General features: G+C 35.3%; 1 protein-coding gene across 3 annotated transcripts in view; it reads left to right on the forward strand.

Annotated features, from left to right (window-relative positions):
• The window catches only part of LOC109109287 (A-kinase anchor protein SPHKAP), a 118,845-nt gene that overhangs the window by 67,237 nt on the left and 35,258 nt on the right, over nucleotides 1–16,350 (forward strand). For all 3 annotated transcript variants that reach the window (XM_042774826.1, XM_042774825.1, XM_042774827.1), the window contains exons 3-4: nucleotides 8,243–8,345; nucleotides 12,161–12,271. In XM_042774826.1, the coding sequence (XP_042630760.1) occupies nucleotides 8,243–8,345; nucleotides 12,161–12,271 (214 nt within the window). The remainder of the gene's footprint in view (nucleotides 1–8,242; nucleotides 8,346–12,160; nucleotides 12,272–16,350) is intronic.

Below are 16,350 nucleotides of genomic sequence, written 5' to 3' on the forward strand. Positions count from 1 at the left end.
CTGCGTTTCGCCTTACACTGGAGTTGGTTCACCCTGCATGCATGAAAGCATGATGAAAATAATATAATTTGAAAGATCGTGTTCATGCATTAATTTTGCAAATTTGTGTATGTGTGTGCAGCTGTCTGTGTGTTTATTGATGGTGAAAATTAATACGCTATTAATCATTTTATCTGAGGGTGATTTCACTATTGTTTGGGGGTGCTTAGCACCCTCAAGCACCCCCGTAGAACCGGGTCTGACTACATCCAACAACAGAACACCTCAATCATTTAGGAGACATTCTCGTCTACATCTGCTCCAGCGGTGAAACAATGGCGGACTGATGACAGTCACTTAGGGTGGAGCTAAGATAAGACGCCAGTCCAGTCTGTGCTGAAATGCTACTGTCAATCAAACTATCGTGGGAGGAGCCTGTCTGTGTGACGTCACAAAGACAGGCATCTGAGATCAGCTGATTTAAGAAAGGGAAAATGATTTAACGAGATAAATAAATAAATAAATAAATAAATAGATAAATAAAGACCTGGTGGATTTTTAGCATTATAGGGTGGTTGTGTACACACACTGCCAACACACATTTTAGTTCAAACAACTTGTAAAAGTGCAAACTTAACATTTTGACTTATAATTTGGAAAAAATAAAAATGGTTAATGTATATGTTGCCCATAAAAACCCATTGTTTTTTTTGTTTTTTTTTTTTTCTATCCAGACAACTTCCTATACGCTGAAGTCAGTCTGCACACAATGTTCCATATTCCGTGTAAGACACTGTTTCATGAGCTGTCGTTTATTATTATGCCTATCTGTCTTCATTTACTATTTACCGGTCTTTTACGAGCACAGTCGCGTTACCGCGTTCTGTTTATCAAATGAAACCGCAGTGACGTAGAGTTCCCCCGCTGTTTTGATAATGCCTGACTGCTCCATAGCCTTATCTAGCATTCACTCCGGTCTGTGAGCAGGTCCCGCGCGCGAGTCTATTAACTAAGAGCAGAGCGCGGCGCGAGCGCTGGAGATTCCTCCGCTGCACTGACTGATTGTGATGACGGGGGACCGGCACGCGCCACAGCGCTCTGGCTTCTTGACACGCAGGATAATATAGGAACATAAGGCTATTTAGTGCTCTTTTTTCTCTCCGTGGAGGAGTGGCAGAAGCCCAGTGCCTTCTGAAAATATTGAGGTAAGTGTGCCCATTTTAACCTTTTCATCATAAATCGTGTAGCACGAGACACTGTGCTTAATATAATAAATCTGAGATCCGATTTTATACTTTAATATGCATCTTAGCAACAGAATTTAACGTTTGGGGGTATTAAAATTAAAAACTCACTTGTACTGAAATGACACGAAAAAGACTTAAATCACTAAACAATAACTGTGCGGGCGCTCGTGTGCGCGCGCTCCATGGGGCATGTACAAGACGTGAAAAAGTGCACAAGCTGCATGATGTGGCGTGGAATGTGCATTTGAATTAGTTTGATTTGCTAGCATTAGAATGTTTTCCCAAAGACTGTTTGTTTAGATTCAAGTGCATTGAGCGCCATGCTGTTTCTTGATTGTTTGCTCACTCCTCCAGAATAAATGTCAAAGGCAATGTAGTAGAATAAGTGATCATGTCTCTCAACAACTGTGCGCAGAAAATAACTCAAGATAAGGTGTCTTTGTAGATAAAATAACCTATTTATCTCAGGTGGCTCGTGACGTCGCGCAGTGCACGCTCGTTTATTGCGCATCTGTTCGCGCGCTGGCTTTAGGGAAACGCGCTCCTTTTGTATTGTTATCTCTTTTTCTTTTGCAGAATAATCCACCGGTTTCACCCTGATAGATATTTGGGCTTGGTTGTCAGTGATTTTGAGGTGTGGGAAGCGCGTAAAGCAGGGGTTCTCCTTTCACCTCAATCTCTGACCAGGATCATTTTAAAACTAACCGTGACAGCGGAATGAATTATTTAAAACGAAGTGTCATTACAATCTTAAACTTCATTAGTCAGATCAAATTAAAGATGCAACGTTCCCCGATTTGAGGGAACAGGTGACAGAGAGAATGAACTGTGGACGGTCACGGCAGCTGCACGAAACAAATCTCGGAAACGTTCACTAACAACTTGACTTTAAAACGTTGCTTTCGTGTACAAGTGCGTCCCATCGCTTACATTTGTTTAGTAAAATGACCGAACTGATGGACCACATGTAAATTGTTTATTCAAACCGACAGATATAACTCAAATATATGTCGTGAAATAATCGTGCTGTCTCTGTGGCAGCTCTAGGCTCTGCAAACAGAATACAAGAGAAAAGATGAGCTGCTCTCCCTTGCATAGCCAATCAGAAAGGTTTACTGCCTGTCAATCATTTTGGATGTTCAGGTTTGTTGACATGTCTTTGGATGCTTGTTTTTTATGGTTGCAGAAATGTGGGCAAGTACATTTATTGTTCATTCAGCGGATGCTTATCAAAATCAAGGGCTCAGTGTCTATAGCGGATGTTAGCCAAGGAGTGACATTACTTCAACTGATGTTTTAATTAATTTATTATTGCTTTGAATGTGTTTTTCCAAGTGTCGATCATTTATGGTGGAAAAACAGCCTATTTTTTAAGCAACTTTAATGTGAAATTCAACCACCAAACCACGTAAATTCACATGAGATCCGGAAGTATATCATATCTCTGCATTTGCATAAAGTTTAACTTTTCTCAGCCTTGTCATGTGCCCACATCCTGTTGCCGAAGGTCACTGTTTGTCATGCCACTGGAAGTCACCAACTCTCATAGAAAACTGAGTTCACTGATGGCGTAAACAAGACTTAAAACAGCATTTGCATTCACTTCCCAAAGCTGTGATTGACAGACTGAGAAAATCGAATGCGCTTTTGACAGGTCATCATGAGCAAAACGCAAATGGGAGTATATATTTAATCGTGTTTTACTTTACGCACCATTACTGTCCTCCGGCTATGAAATGTTTCTAGCATGCTTTTTTGCTGATAAATAATAACGACCCTTCACGTAACCCTCTACACGATTTCCATAAAGACTGGAGCTTCAGTGTAGCTCAGGCCCACGACACATGCAAACACATCAGGCAGCTGCGCTCATGTCCTCAAGGGATAATTTGAGGATTTTTAACATCTGTTTTTATTCAGCTGCAAAGCGATCACAAGTGTGGTGCATTTGATAGCTGTCAAATGGTGTTTATGGGTTTGTGTCATAACCCATTGCATTAGAAGGGGAAAGAGTTCAATCTGACAGGAGCTGCACAAATGAGTGTCTGCTGTCTTGCTAATGCTACAAATAGTAATGGTTTTACAGTAAATTTAGCTTCTGGTTGAGCAATGGGAAAGGATATCACTTGAGGGGACATTTTCTATATGTAACTCATTTAGGACATCATATTACAGATATTTATGTGCAACCAAACAAATGTGTGCAGAGATCCTGTTGTGTAATACAACACATCAATATCAAGGCAAACACTAAGGGGCAGTTCACACAGAATGTGTTTGTTTTTTTGCATTTTAAAATGCTTCTTTGCATTTAAAAACATGAGAAAAAAAATGCAAGGTCTCAATTGTGCCAGACGTGAGTGCAACGGTTAAAGATGTCCATCTGACCTGTGTTTACATAAAAAAAAAAAAAAAAAAAAAATGTAAAAGCAGTGCAATAGAATGCAAAAATGCAACTCTGTATGAACAGCCTCTAAAGGAGAAAATGCAGACTCACCATTAGACTAAAGGAACTGTACTTCACAAGGGAAATTCACTTGCGCCTCTCTGAATATTCCAGGAATTTATCAATATCATCTCATGACATGCTTCATTTGTTTTAGATACGGTATATTCCTGCTGCAAGCTATTTCATAGTGATGGTGAGAAAATCAGCAGTGGCAAAAAGTATAGATGATGCCTAAGCTTTCCACCGTGTCCTAACTAGATGTTGATATGTTACTTTTCCATGTTAATCATAGATTTTATTTTGTGTTTTCTTTTTCTGTGACACCTCACTGATTGTCTCTGTTGCATGTTTGTTTTGTACAATATTAAAATATTATTATTTGCATTTCGGTAAATTTATTTGCATGACTTTAAAGAAGATGAAAAACTTACTTGAGACCTTGAAAATAACGTAAAGGAAACAAGAACGTTCAAACTGATAACAAACATGTTCACAGTTTGTATTCCATGACAAAGACTGTGTCAGTCACTGTGTACCTGTTTTGAATGATGTAAAAAAAAAATTACAATTAAATGCAGAGCACGAATTCTGAGTATGGGTCCACCATACTTGGCTGTATGTCACATCACTTTATTTATTTATTTTATTTTATTTATTTTTAAAGTATATGTGACCCTGGACCACAAAACCAGTCCTAAGTGTCAATTTTTCGAAATTGAGATGTATACATCATCTGAAAGCTGAATAAATAAGTTTTCCATTGATGTATGGTTTGGTAGGATAGGACAATATTAAGCCGAGATGCAACTATTTGAATATCTGAGGGTGCAAAAAAATCAAAATACTGAGCAATTCGCCTTTAAAGTTGTCCAAATCAATTCTTAGCAATGCATATTACTAATCAAAAATTAAGTTTTGATATATTTACGGTAGGAAATTTACAAAATATCTTCATGGAACATGATCTTTACTTGATATCCTAATGACTTTTGGCATAAAAGAAAAATCGATAACAGACAAATTGCTTTTCATGGAAGTCAAACACAATGTTTGAGTCACATAGCCAAAACCGAACAATTATTGACCATAATTAACTAAGAATAACTACGAAAGAGCAGTGTTTTGTCATTAACATGGCAGCCCTGGCTTTTGATCTGCCAAAGTTTCGATGGAAGGGATCTGAAGTATGTTTCTCTTATTTTCATCAGCCAAACTACACATTACGGCAGCACAGTTGCTTGAAGTTGCAGCTCTTTTGAGTGTTTAGTGCTAAAAGATCCCTCAAGGCTCTCGGGTAATCCTTGATTGAGGCCGAAAGGTATTCATAGACATTTTGGATGAACATAGGCTGACATCCCAAGACAACACTTTAGAATGAAGCAGTTAAGCCTTCAGATGCTCAAGTGTTTGCCTTCCTGGATGGAAAGCTTATGTCATTTGCTATCTAACCTTTATGACCTCGAGGAAAGCCCAGCAGTGCCAGTACACAATCCGATAAGTGAGAGAAATAAAAAGAGGAACAAAAACATGTACGTCACAATAGTCGACTAGTAACTGTTTCTGATTTTTTTTTTCTCTTATTTGGACATTTTTAGCTTGCTCACAGCATGCTGTGTTTCAGCTGTTAGACAGTTTGCACGGTATGTAACCCTCTCTGAAATGTTACAACCGTGCACATTCAGACGGATGTCATATCACATGCGTCACGTCTCAAGCTGTTTTTCAGCATTCTGCCATGAGTGTTGTGTTTTAAATCCCTTAAAAGTAGTCCAGACATGGAAAAACATGTCTCTTCCATTCTGTTGCTCTCTAAATTATTTTTGAATGCAAGAACAAGTCTATACACTCCCTGAAAATCAGGTATCATTCAGATAAACCACCAACTAATTGATTTTGTAGTTAGTTGACCATCGCTAATGTGTTTTACAGTCCATTACAGAAGGCACTAGATGGACTTTTGAAATCTCTGATTGAAGATAATAAAGAATAGCTCACATTTTGACTCACATTTAGTTCACACTGACATCAGTTCATCATTTACTGTCATGTCATTTTGACCCCTCTGCGAAACACACAAAAATAAATCTTAGGAGGAAAGTTTTCAAGAAAGTGTATGACAGAAGTATCAGAACTTTTAGATGCTTTTATGTAGTAAAACTGTATTCCTGTAGTCTTAAATTATGTTGCTTCCAAATGTCGCAAATGTTGATTTGATTGATCACATTTTATGATGATTTAATTTAATTAGCAGCTCATTTAATGATCCTTTTCTAGTGATTTTTGCTCTTTGTGAGGTTGACAGTGTTAATCTCCGTCCATTTAAAAGGAAAGGAGCAGGCCAAAATCTCATTTAGCGTTTCACAACTGATAGAAAATAAAATGGCATGAGTTTGGAACAGTATGAGAGTAAATGATGACAGAATCTATATTTCTGAGTAAACTATCCCTCTAAATTGCTTTCACATGCAATTCAGTTGTGATCCCACAATTAACGCTGACCAGGGACCAACTGCTGCTGCCATGAAAATGGAGAGCACACACACACTCTGCAGAGAAAATGTATGAATAAAATCCTGGTTCATTTATAATATAAACAAAAGAGGTTAATTTGTCTGTGTTCAGGGAGAATATGGAGCTCAGAAAGAAATGCTCTGGAGCAGAAGAACATCACTGCACACTGTATGATCTGCATAATGTTGTATTTCTGTCACCTCAGAGTATTGGCCGTGGTGTTTCATCCTTGCTTAATGTATCCCCAGTAGTCAAATAATCCTGACCGATTTAATTAAACAGTCCATGTTATTTTCTTTTCCTTACTTTCACTGTGTCTTTATCTACAAATGTCATTTGATTCATTTTATTCAGGCATCCAGACTTCCAACTTCTAATAATTGCTAACCCATTCTAGCACTTCTTCATTCCTAATTTTTTCTCAGTAAGAAGCAAATAAGAATTTTTGTTATAGAGTGCAACAGTCGGGTTCCGGAAGTGAAAACATTATTTTTGTCTGTAGGGAATTTTTAAAGGGATACTCCACCCCAAAATGAAAATTTTGTCATTAATCACTTACCCCTTACCTCCATGTTGTTCCAAATCCGTAAAGTTTTTGTTCTTATTATGATTTAAGTTTTTTTTGTTTTGGATGGGGAAAGCGTGTGCCTTTGACTTAGAATTAAATAACAGTGTCAAGTTCCAGGAAAGGCATGAAAGTCATTGTCAGAATACTCCATCTGTCATCAGACGTGCAATCTGGGTTATATGAAGCAACGGGAACACTTTTTGTAAGCGAAGAAAAACAGAAAACAAAAACAATAACTTTATTCAATAATTCCTTTGTCAACAGTCTCCTCTGTGTCTCTCCATATCACCGTATGCTGAGTATGATCTTCTGTATCATCCGCGCCACAAGGATGCACTGTTTTCTTTCAAATCAAAGCTAAATACACATAGAAACAGCACATCCGCGTGGCGCGGCTGATACAGAAGAGCATACACAGCATACGGTGATATGGAGAGACATATCTCTCGGATTTCATCCAAAAAATTGTGTTCCAACGACATGGGGGTAAGTGATTAATGACAAAATTTTCTTTTTGGGGTGGAGTAACCCTTTAACAATAACTTACTTTGTAAAACTTTTAATTAAAGACAGACCTACTTTGTGTTTTGAGGTTGGTTAACAATGGTATATGCTTTTGTTGAAGCCATCCATTCATATTATTTCAACTTCTTTTGAAAATAATTGTTTAAAGTTGACCAGAAAATGAAAGTTCTGTCATCATTTAATTACCCTCATGTTGTTTCAAACCTGTGTGTGTTTCTCTTCTGTTGAACACAAAAGAAATATATATTAAATCATTTTGGTAACCAAATAGTTGACGGTAGCCATTGACTTTCATAGTATGAAAAAAATGCCATGGAAGTCAGTGGCTACTGTCAACTGTTTGGCTACCAAAATTCATCAAAATATCTTCTTTTTAATTTTGTGTGTGTGTTCAGCAGAAGAAAGAAACTCTTACAGGTTTGGAATGACCTGAAGGTGATTAAATGATGATCATTTTCATTTTTGGGTGAACTTTCGCTTTAAAAGCGGTGATACTGTACAGAAAATTCCACCATTTAAAGATTCGCTAAAAATACTTAAAAAGTAAAATACTTAAATTTGTGTGTATTTTATAATAAACTTAAAATATATTGTTTCTGTAGATATAATCATCAATTTCAAAAGAATAATGTTTAATATTTAATATTTCTTCATCGTTTGATTGTCATTGGCTCAATGGGATTGTAGTTCCTCCCCTCATTAAGTCTTTTTCCAATTTTCAATTTACTTTTACAATACTTTCTTGCTTCAAGTAAGAGCCAGTGATTTTGTGAATTACCTCATAGCTGGTTGGCTTGGTTCATGACTTATAATGCTTTAACAAAGACTTTTTTGTTTAATCCTGATGGAAGAAATAATGAAAAAATGCTTCTGGAATCAATCCAGCTGAAAAAGTGGAGAGACACTAATGCACTCTGTTGAATTGATGGTGGATTCAGTTGTTGTCTCTCTCTTTTTCCACAGTAATTTCCAATCATCTGCCATGTTTGAGGGTTCTGAGACCGCGGACACACAGGAAGTCAAATCTGAGAGCACCCTTGGGTCCTCTGTCTCCGCCTGCAGGAAGGTGTGTGTGTTGAAACCATGAGCGCAAATGCTTCCAGCTACATGAAAGTTATTTAGTTCGTGTGCAGTAGGTTTCTGGCGCCAGGCACCATGTTCACCATGTGAGCTCTTGTGGTTGAGCACTAGCGAGAATCTCATGCTCCAATCACAGTGTGATTAACATGAAGCCGTACTGATTGGCTGACTGCTCCCACCTGTCCAGGGAACAGAGACTGTGAACATCAGCACTTTTTACTCTGTAGGCAGCTGCACTACAAGTCAGGTTACATTAGCTGATGCTCTGCCAGTGGGAGCGAGAGAAAGGACAGAGAGAGAGACTGAGAGAAACCGGGAGTGTGATAGAGCAAGCAGCATGATTAGTCCAACATCTCCCTTGTCTTCTAGCTCTTTTAACTTTTGTCTCATTCAGCCAAGCGCTTTATTAGTGGATTGGTGTTAAAGGAAAGCGACCCCTGTGGGAGCAGATGCTGGATCAGGGGAAGAGGAAGTTACAATAGCGTGACACTGTACTAATCAGTTTTGTAGCTCTCATAGGAGCTGTTGTGAGATTGAGGTGGATGGGTCATTAATGATGGGAATAGCCCAGGGGTCCACAAACGGACTGGTACGAGGTGACTTTTTTCTAAATGTTTTCCTGCTTTTTTTGTGTGTGTGAATGTGTGTTTTTTTAATCACTGTGCCATAACATCTAGATGCAGTGTTATATTTTTACTGATACTGATTTTTTTTTTTTCTGCTTTTGGACACAAATAAGTAAATAGACAAATTAATACATACATTAAAAAAAAACTAAACCAGTAATATGCATTAATATTTAACAATAACAATCATTAAATAATATTATTATATGTTTACATTTGTTATAATTAAAACAATATAAAAGATAACATTATATATGTTTTTATTATTGTTGTTGTTATTACATATATTTTATATTAGTAGTAACAGTAACAACATGACCTTTAATAATAATAATAATTATTATTATTATTAAAGTAAATGTATAAATTAAAAATAGAAAGGTAGCTAGATAGATTTAAAATCTATGCATTATAATATGCATTTAATAATATTAATTATAATTATTGTTATATTATATAATGTTAATATAATGTAATGTTATATTATATAATGTACTGTATTAATGATTTTATTTTAATAATAAATAATTGCATGATTTGTTATATTATTATTATATTATTTTTATGTGCTACTACTACTAGTACTAATAATAATAATAATAGTTGTTGTTGTTGTTGTTAAATAATTGCTACTTTTAAATAATGCAAATAATAAATAAAAAAATTTTCTTTCGCTTTGTTTTGGGCTATGCCTGATCTGATGTTGCTACTTTAAAGTGTTCTTCTTAAATAAATGTAAAAACTTATTGGTAAACCCAATACTGAAAAAAACATTTAGCTTCTCATTCTAAATAAAACAGGCTGTGTAATTCCGAGGAAGGATTACTGAGAGAGGTCATTTCATTCGGTAATGTGATTAACTTCATTTCTAAATGAAACTACCAAATAAAATAAATACATATTCATCTCTCTCGCGGTTATCCCTTGTGTGCTAATGATTACCCATCTGCCGAAGGTTACCCATTCCTGTAATGGCATATTAGCTCTGTCAGTAGTTTAACCACAGTGAACCGTGACGCAACTGTCCCAGCAACCCTGTCATATGGTGGACTCTGCCAGGAAAACAGTCGGTACAGATGGCACACACAGCAAGGGCAGAGAAAATACACACATGTGCACGCACACAGAAAAGCACACACACAAACACCCACAAACTCTAATTAAACGAAGTAGACGTGCACACACACACTTTTAAATACACACTGAGATAATCAATGCTTACAGCCACAGTGATAATGAAACAAACTGAAGGTTACGTGCTAACAGAAGAGGGTTTGTGTTTGTTTTAGGGGTGTCTCACGTACCAGTAGTAGTGCTAATTCAATTAGAGGGTTTATATTTTTAGCAAACATTTTCGGTTTGTATCTGTCTGTGCTTGAATGAAATAAGCATAAGTTGAGCACATGGTCTACACATATACGTTCACGTAATGAAATATTACATGTTCACCAGGGTTCACTGATAGGCCACACACTCAACTTTTCATTAATAATATATAATAGTCCATTACTGACATGGTTACTTGGCTGTGAAGTTGGTATGTTACACTCTAGTGACAGCATGATTGCCAGAAGTATATATTAAATATTCATATGTAAATGATGATAACAACTTGCTAATCACCACAGTCATGGCTTGCTTGCCCTGATAAGTTAGTATGCTGAGAGTGAGAGACAATTAAGAAATTACATTTGTGATCATATGCTGCAGCAATTCAGCTTATATGCACTGTATTCTATACTAGTAATTAGATGTAGTTTAGTTTTTGGGTCATTTGGACAGAATGGCCTCATAGTAATCCTAGTATTATCATTTATCTTGGGCGAACTGATCAGTAATAAGTGCTAAATACAGGTATAAATGATTTTAAGAAAGTCAAAGCACATTCAGAGGTGATACACGTGGCCACTTCACATTTGGAGTGTAAATGCTAATGTGTCCTGAAGAGTCCCAGAGTCTCATCGGCGAAGAGCTGCTTACTCAAACTAACACATTAACATTGTGCCTACGGATTTAAATGGAGGACTGGGAGTGCTGTTTAAAATAAAATTAGGAAATGAATAATTCAATCATTTAAAATGGAAAAATCCAAATAAGTTAATGTTTAAAAATGAAATTGAGATGTGCAGATAATGTAACTGAAACACTAAAATTTGCAGATAAATGGAAGAGAATTCTGTCAGGAAGCCTGAAGAGTTGAATAATAATGAAGTGGAGGAGACTGAGAAAAATTTAAGAAAGTTCAAATGTTCATATTTTCTATTGTCTGTATTTTATTTGATTCATAATTATGATAAATTGTTTTATTATTATTATTATTATGCACCTGTTTTTAATTATTTTTTTAAAAAATCTGTTTTTAAGACATTTTTAATTTTGCTTGTATTTTCATTTGTAATAAATTTGTTATTAATGGCCAGTATGTCATGTGGATGTGATCTGCTTTATAGAATTAACATTATTTTGTAAAATCACAAACCCATTTAAAAAATAATATTGGTATTTGGATTGTTAAAATGTAAAAAAAAAAAAAAAAAAAAAAAAACTTTCAATATTGTATCAAATTTAAAAAGCTTGGTATCGCCAATCCCTAAACACAACTGACAAATGGATTTTAAGATGTAAAAGTTAAAATTAAGTTATAAGAGTGTTATTTTTTATTACATTTAACTGACTTTTTAAACATGAATTAAAAGTTTTAAATATCTCTGCACATTTGTCAATTTGAAAAGTTTAATTTATAATTTAAATGATTTTACATTAAAAATAATTTATTATTAATTAATGAATAATGAAAAATTAAATTAAAAAAATTTATTGATTCCAGACATTTAAGACTATTTGACATTTAAATGGCACTACTCCATAGTTATAAACTTTCCAGCTAAATACGACTTTTCATTTCAATTCAATCCAAAAAGCATATACATATAGATGCACAAGGCATGTCAGAAATCTAAAAGGTTCTGTAGACCTTTCTTGATGAAATCTGATCACACATGGCAACTTCTCATAATTTATGTGCAGTATTAAGAAAAGTCACCTACAGCACCTTAAAAAGATATTTGAGAGGTTCACCCGATACAGATGTAACCATTGTCCACGAGTTCAAAATGTAATGTTTTTTTTTTTAAATGTTATGCGTCAGTCTGAAAGAAGTGTGTGTTTGTGTCAGGTTTTGTGCAGTAACAGTGTTCTGGATTCGTCGGAGTACTGGCTGAAGAACGATAAGGCGCTCTGCAGAATTGGATTCCTGGAGGACCAGCACGACGGCGGCTGCCCTACAGTGAGTCTCTCTCACGTACCACACGCTCTCATCTACACGCGTATGTCCATACATGTGATTAACATTGTGTGTGTTACAGTGTGGAAGTCCGGTGGCATTTATATTGTGTTCAGCCTCCCGCTGATAAATGTGCTCTTGATTGGGGTGATAATGTGGTATGATGGTGGCTGTGGCTGAATAATATATGCAGTAATTCTCTGAACTGGGAGAATACATTTAGCTGCACTAACTGTAGGATGGGATAATTAGAGTCTAATGACAGATTTTATACCTCACTTTACTTTAATGACAAGTTTCTTCTCTCATGTAAATGACGGATCTGCACCCATCTCACTGTGCATAACATTATGCCATGATCACGCTAGCATTTCTACTCCTTGGGGATGAAACGCTACCTGTCTGATTATCTGCGCAGTGCTAATTTTATGGAAATTCAACACCAGGAATGTTCATTTTTGTAAGGTCTGGAGCATTTTACTAGAATTCAACCAGTTAAAATTATACATTTAGTTTGGGAAATGCAGCTCAATTTAGACTCAGTTCTGTTTGGCTAGAATGCATGCAGTATTTCAACCTGTATTTATTTTGGCAAAGCTACTAAACAGAAACATCATGCCGCCTCAATGATAGCTGTCAGTTTTTTTACTGTAAAAAAAATCCAACCTATTACAGTTAACATCATATGGGCATGATATGAACATCATATCATGTCAACATCATATCAATTTTGTATGTAAGTTTTTTTGTTGTGGAAAAATAAATATTGTTTAGCATTTATCAATGCAAGCAGCTACAAACTGCATTCTTTCGTCATTACGATTTATTTTCAAAGCCCACTATATGACATGGACAATATTCATAAAACTTGAGGCAAACATATTACCTTGATAAATAAATATATTAAACACCATAGTTTAAACATTTACCTCAACGCACAAATCTCAAACATGGTGAGATCAACATATGGATTCTGACGGCTAACTATGGAAGCCCATTTCTGCTACTGAATTTAAAAAATATATTTTAAAAGGTATTTGCAACTTGTTACAGTTCAGACTTTTTTCCTCACAATTTTGACTTTTTTTTCTCTTGGAATTCTGGGTTAACATATCCAGTTTGTTTGTTTGTTTGTTTGTTTGTTTGTTTGTTTGTTTGTTTTGCCACAAAATAAAAAAGGTAACTGCAATTTTTTTATCTCACATTTGTGACATTTTTCAGAAATTCTCAGAATTATTTTGTATTTATACTTTGCACAAGTAAAAACATTGTATTGGTTTTTACTTTAAGGTGCACTAAGTTGTTTTTGTTTGTTTTACTGTAAAAAAAAATAGAACTTGAAATGTACTTCTAAAAAACAATTAAATAACTTACTTTTTTAAACATAAAATTCTTTGTTCAGATGACTTAATTTTGGACAACATTTGGAAAGAACAAATACTTGAGCATCTAAGTAAAGTGAATAAAACAACTTTTTATTAGCAACATGTTTAAGAGTATTATTGTTAAGTACACCCAAAAAATAAATAAATAAATAAATAAAGTGACTCCTCCTACTAAGGCAGTTTTGTTCATGAAACGTTTTTAAATTTGTTAGAAGAACATTATGTTGGATTTTATTACAGTGAAACAGACAAAAAACTACTTAGTGCACCTTTACACCAGTACAATTTTAATTGCTCAAGGTGGGGTTGATGACCGCTAGTTCTGTAGCCAGGAAACCACAACCTGAAATTTGAGATGGCAGAAAATCGCAAAAATTTCCTGTATCAGTGTGCTGCGGTGGTCAGATTGTGACTCCTCCGCCCGCAGGCTCAGGTGCAGTCAGAACAGGTTTCATCAGGGCTGTGCTTTTACTGTGCTGATGTCACACATGATGTTCCTTTAACACAAAAGCTCCACACAGGGAATCAAACCCACACACACCAGCTGGCGCTGAGATACTAATGCCAGCACTGAGTGCAAACGCTACACTCAAGTAGAGAGAGAGAACATGAGAAAGACACACTCTTAAGAATATTCAGGAGATGCATTACCACAACTTAAATTAATGCATGGTTGCAAGTTATTGTGTTGTTCTTATTTTTTTTTTTATTATTTTTTATTTTGGTTTTTGTTGTTTGTTTTTTTGGTTTATGTTGAAGTACTGTTAGTGGTGTATAAAGTACCTGACCGCCAGACTTAAGTAAAAGTATAGATATCTTACTAGAAAATGACTTTGATAGAAGTTAAATTCACTGTATAGAATATTACTTGAGTAAAAGTTTTAAAGTATGTGATGCCTACTCTATTTAAGTATGAAGTTTTTTTTAATATTAATCTTTCTTAAGTATTACAAGTAAAAGTACAAGTAAATGCAAAATAGAAAAGGAGTAAAAAAATATTAAACATGGTTCTATACACAATTTGAGCAGCAAGATTGTGTTCAGTTTTAACTCTTTCTTCCATTTTCTGTCTTTGGGTATGACTCTTTCATTCCGACATAAGAAAGCATTTCAAACAAATATGGAATCTGCATGTGAAGCAGCATGTATTTAGATGTATTTACACAGATATTTAATGTAGCTCAGAGGGGACATGGATGTATTTAACCTGCAGTTACAAATGCATAAATAATGTTTTGTTTTAAACATAAAACGTTGAATATTGATATTTTAAATTTATTTAAAGTGCCCTTATTATGGGTAATGAAAGGTTCATATTTTGGTTTTGGGAGTCCCCAACAACAGGTTGACAAAAAACACTTTCATTGTCTTATATTATGCATTTATTTTTTACCTTATTTGCTCAACGACTCCCTAACGGTTCACTCAATGATTCATTTTTTCCGAACCCCTTATTTGTGTGACGCTAATCTGCAGTGATTGGTCTAATTGGTCTCATTTTCATTTCATCATGCCTGCATTTGTGAGCGCAGTGTTGCTTTGTGTACAGCGTTACCGGGGAAACAGCTATTTTAAGCTCCAAAAGCAGCACCTAGTGGCACAGATTGAATTTGCATTTTCATTGAGACCAATGGGAAAAGACCAACAAGTGTGCAGGCAATATGCTAATGTTTCATGTTGACGTCAACATGAAAGCGGCTTGGGATTCGTTTTAAAACCGACTCACTTCAGTGATTCTGAGTCGACTCTTTCTTTTGAGAGACAATAACTTTACACACGGTGCACTTTCAGATTTAAAACTTTGCCTGATGTTTTTTTATTCACTTAGAGCTGTGTTACACACTGCATGAAAGGTCATTTTCAAAAATCCTTAATATGAGCACTTTGAAACATGAAAATATACTTGAAATGTGAAATTAAAACCGCCAGTAGTTGGCAGCAAGTCACTGTTAATGAGTGAGTCATTGAGATTCAACCGATTCATTCTAATGTATATAAATATATATAAGCAGAAGCAGTATTTTATAGTACTTTACTGATTCTGCTATATGATGCTGGTGCAGTATGTATGTACTGTATCACTTACAACAACAATTCTTCTTCATAGTATTTACTCAAACGTCTCTGAATGTTGTCTATTATTAAAAAGATAGTTAACCCAAAAATGAAAATTCTTTCTTTAGTTATTCACCCTCATGTCATTCTATACCCAAGAGTCTCAAATGTGCTCGTGTGAGAAACGAGAACAAACCTCAGTACAGGCCCGGTTTCAGAACCAAATCACTGAGGGTGCTTCTGAAAATTATGAGGGTGCTCACAAATAATATTAATCCTAATTTTCAACTGTATGAAAATGGTATCACCAAATAGGGCTTAATTTAAACGATGTGCAATCTAAAGTAATAGAGTATGTCCATCACTTTGCAAAAACCAAAAAAAATAAATAAATGCCACTCACACTGTGATAGGTTAGACTACTGTATGTGCATTTTAGACTGCATGTTTTGCTGCATGATAGCAAGATATGGGGGTAAAGTTCTCCTCCCCTGTGTGATTTTTTCTTCTTTTATATACCATATAGTTTAGCAATATCACACGAAGAGTGCTGGTTTTCTCCCAAATATCAGCAAAATGCAATGCAGATGTAATGATTTTATACTGCGTATGAATAAACAAGAAGATAATATAGACACAATA

This window comes from Cyprinus carpio, chromosome A18 (genome assembly GCF_018340385.1).
Source record: "Cyprinus carpio isolate SPL01 chromosome A18, ASM1834038v1, whole genome shotgun sequence".
Classification (NCBI taxonomy): Eukaryota; Metazoa; Chordata; class Actinopteri; order Cypriniformes; family Cyprinidae; genus Cyprinus; species Cyprinus carpio.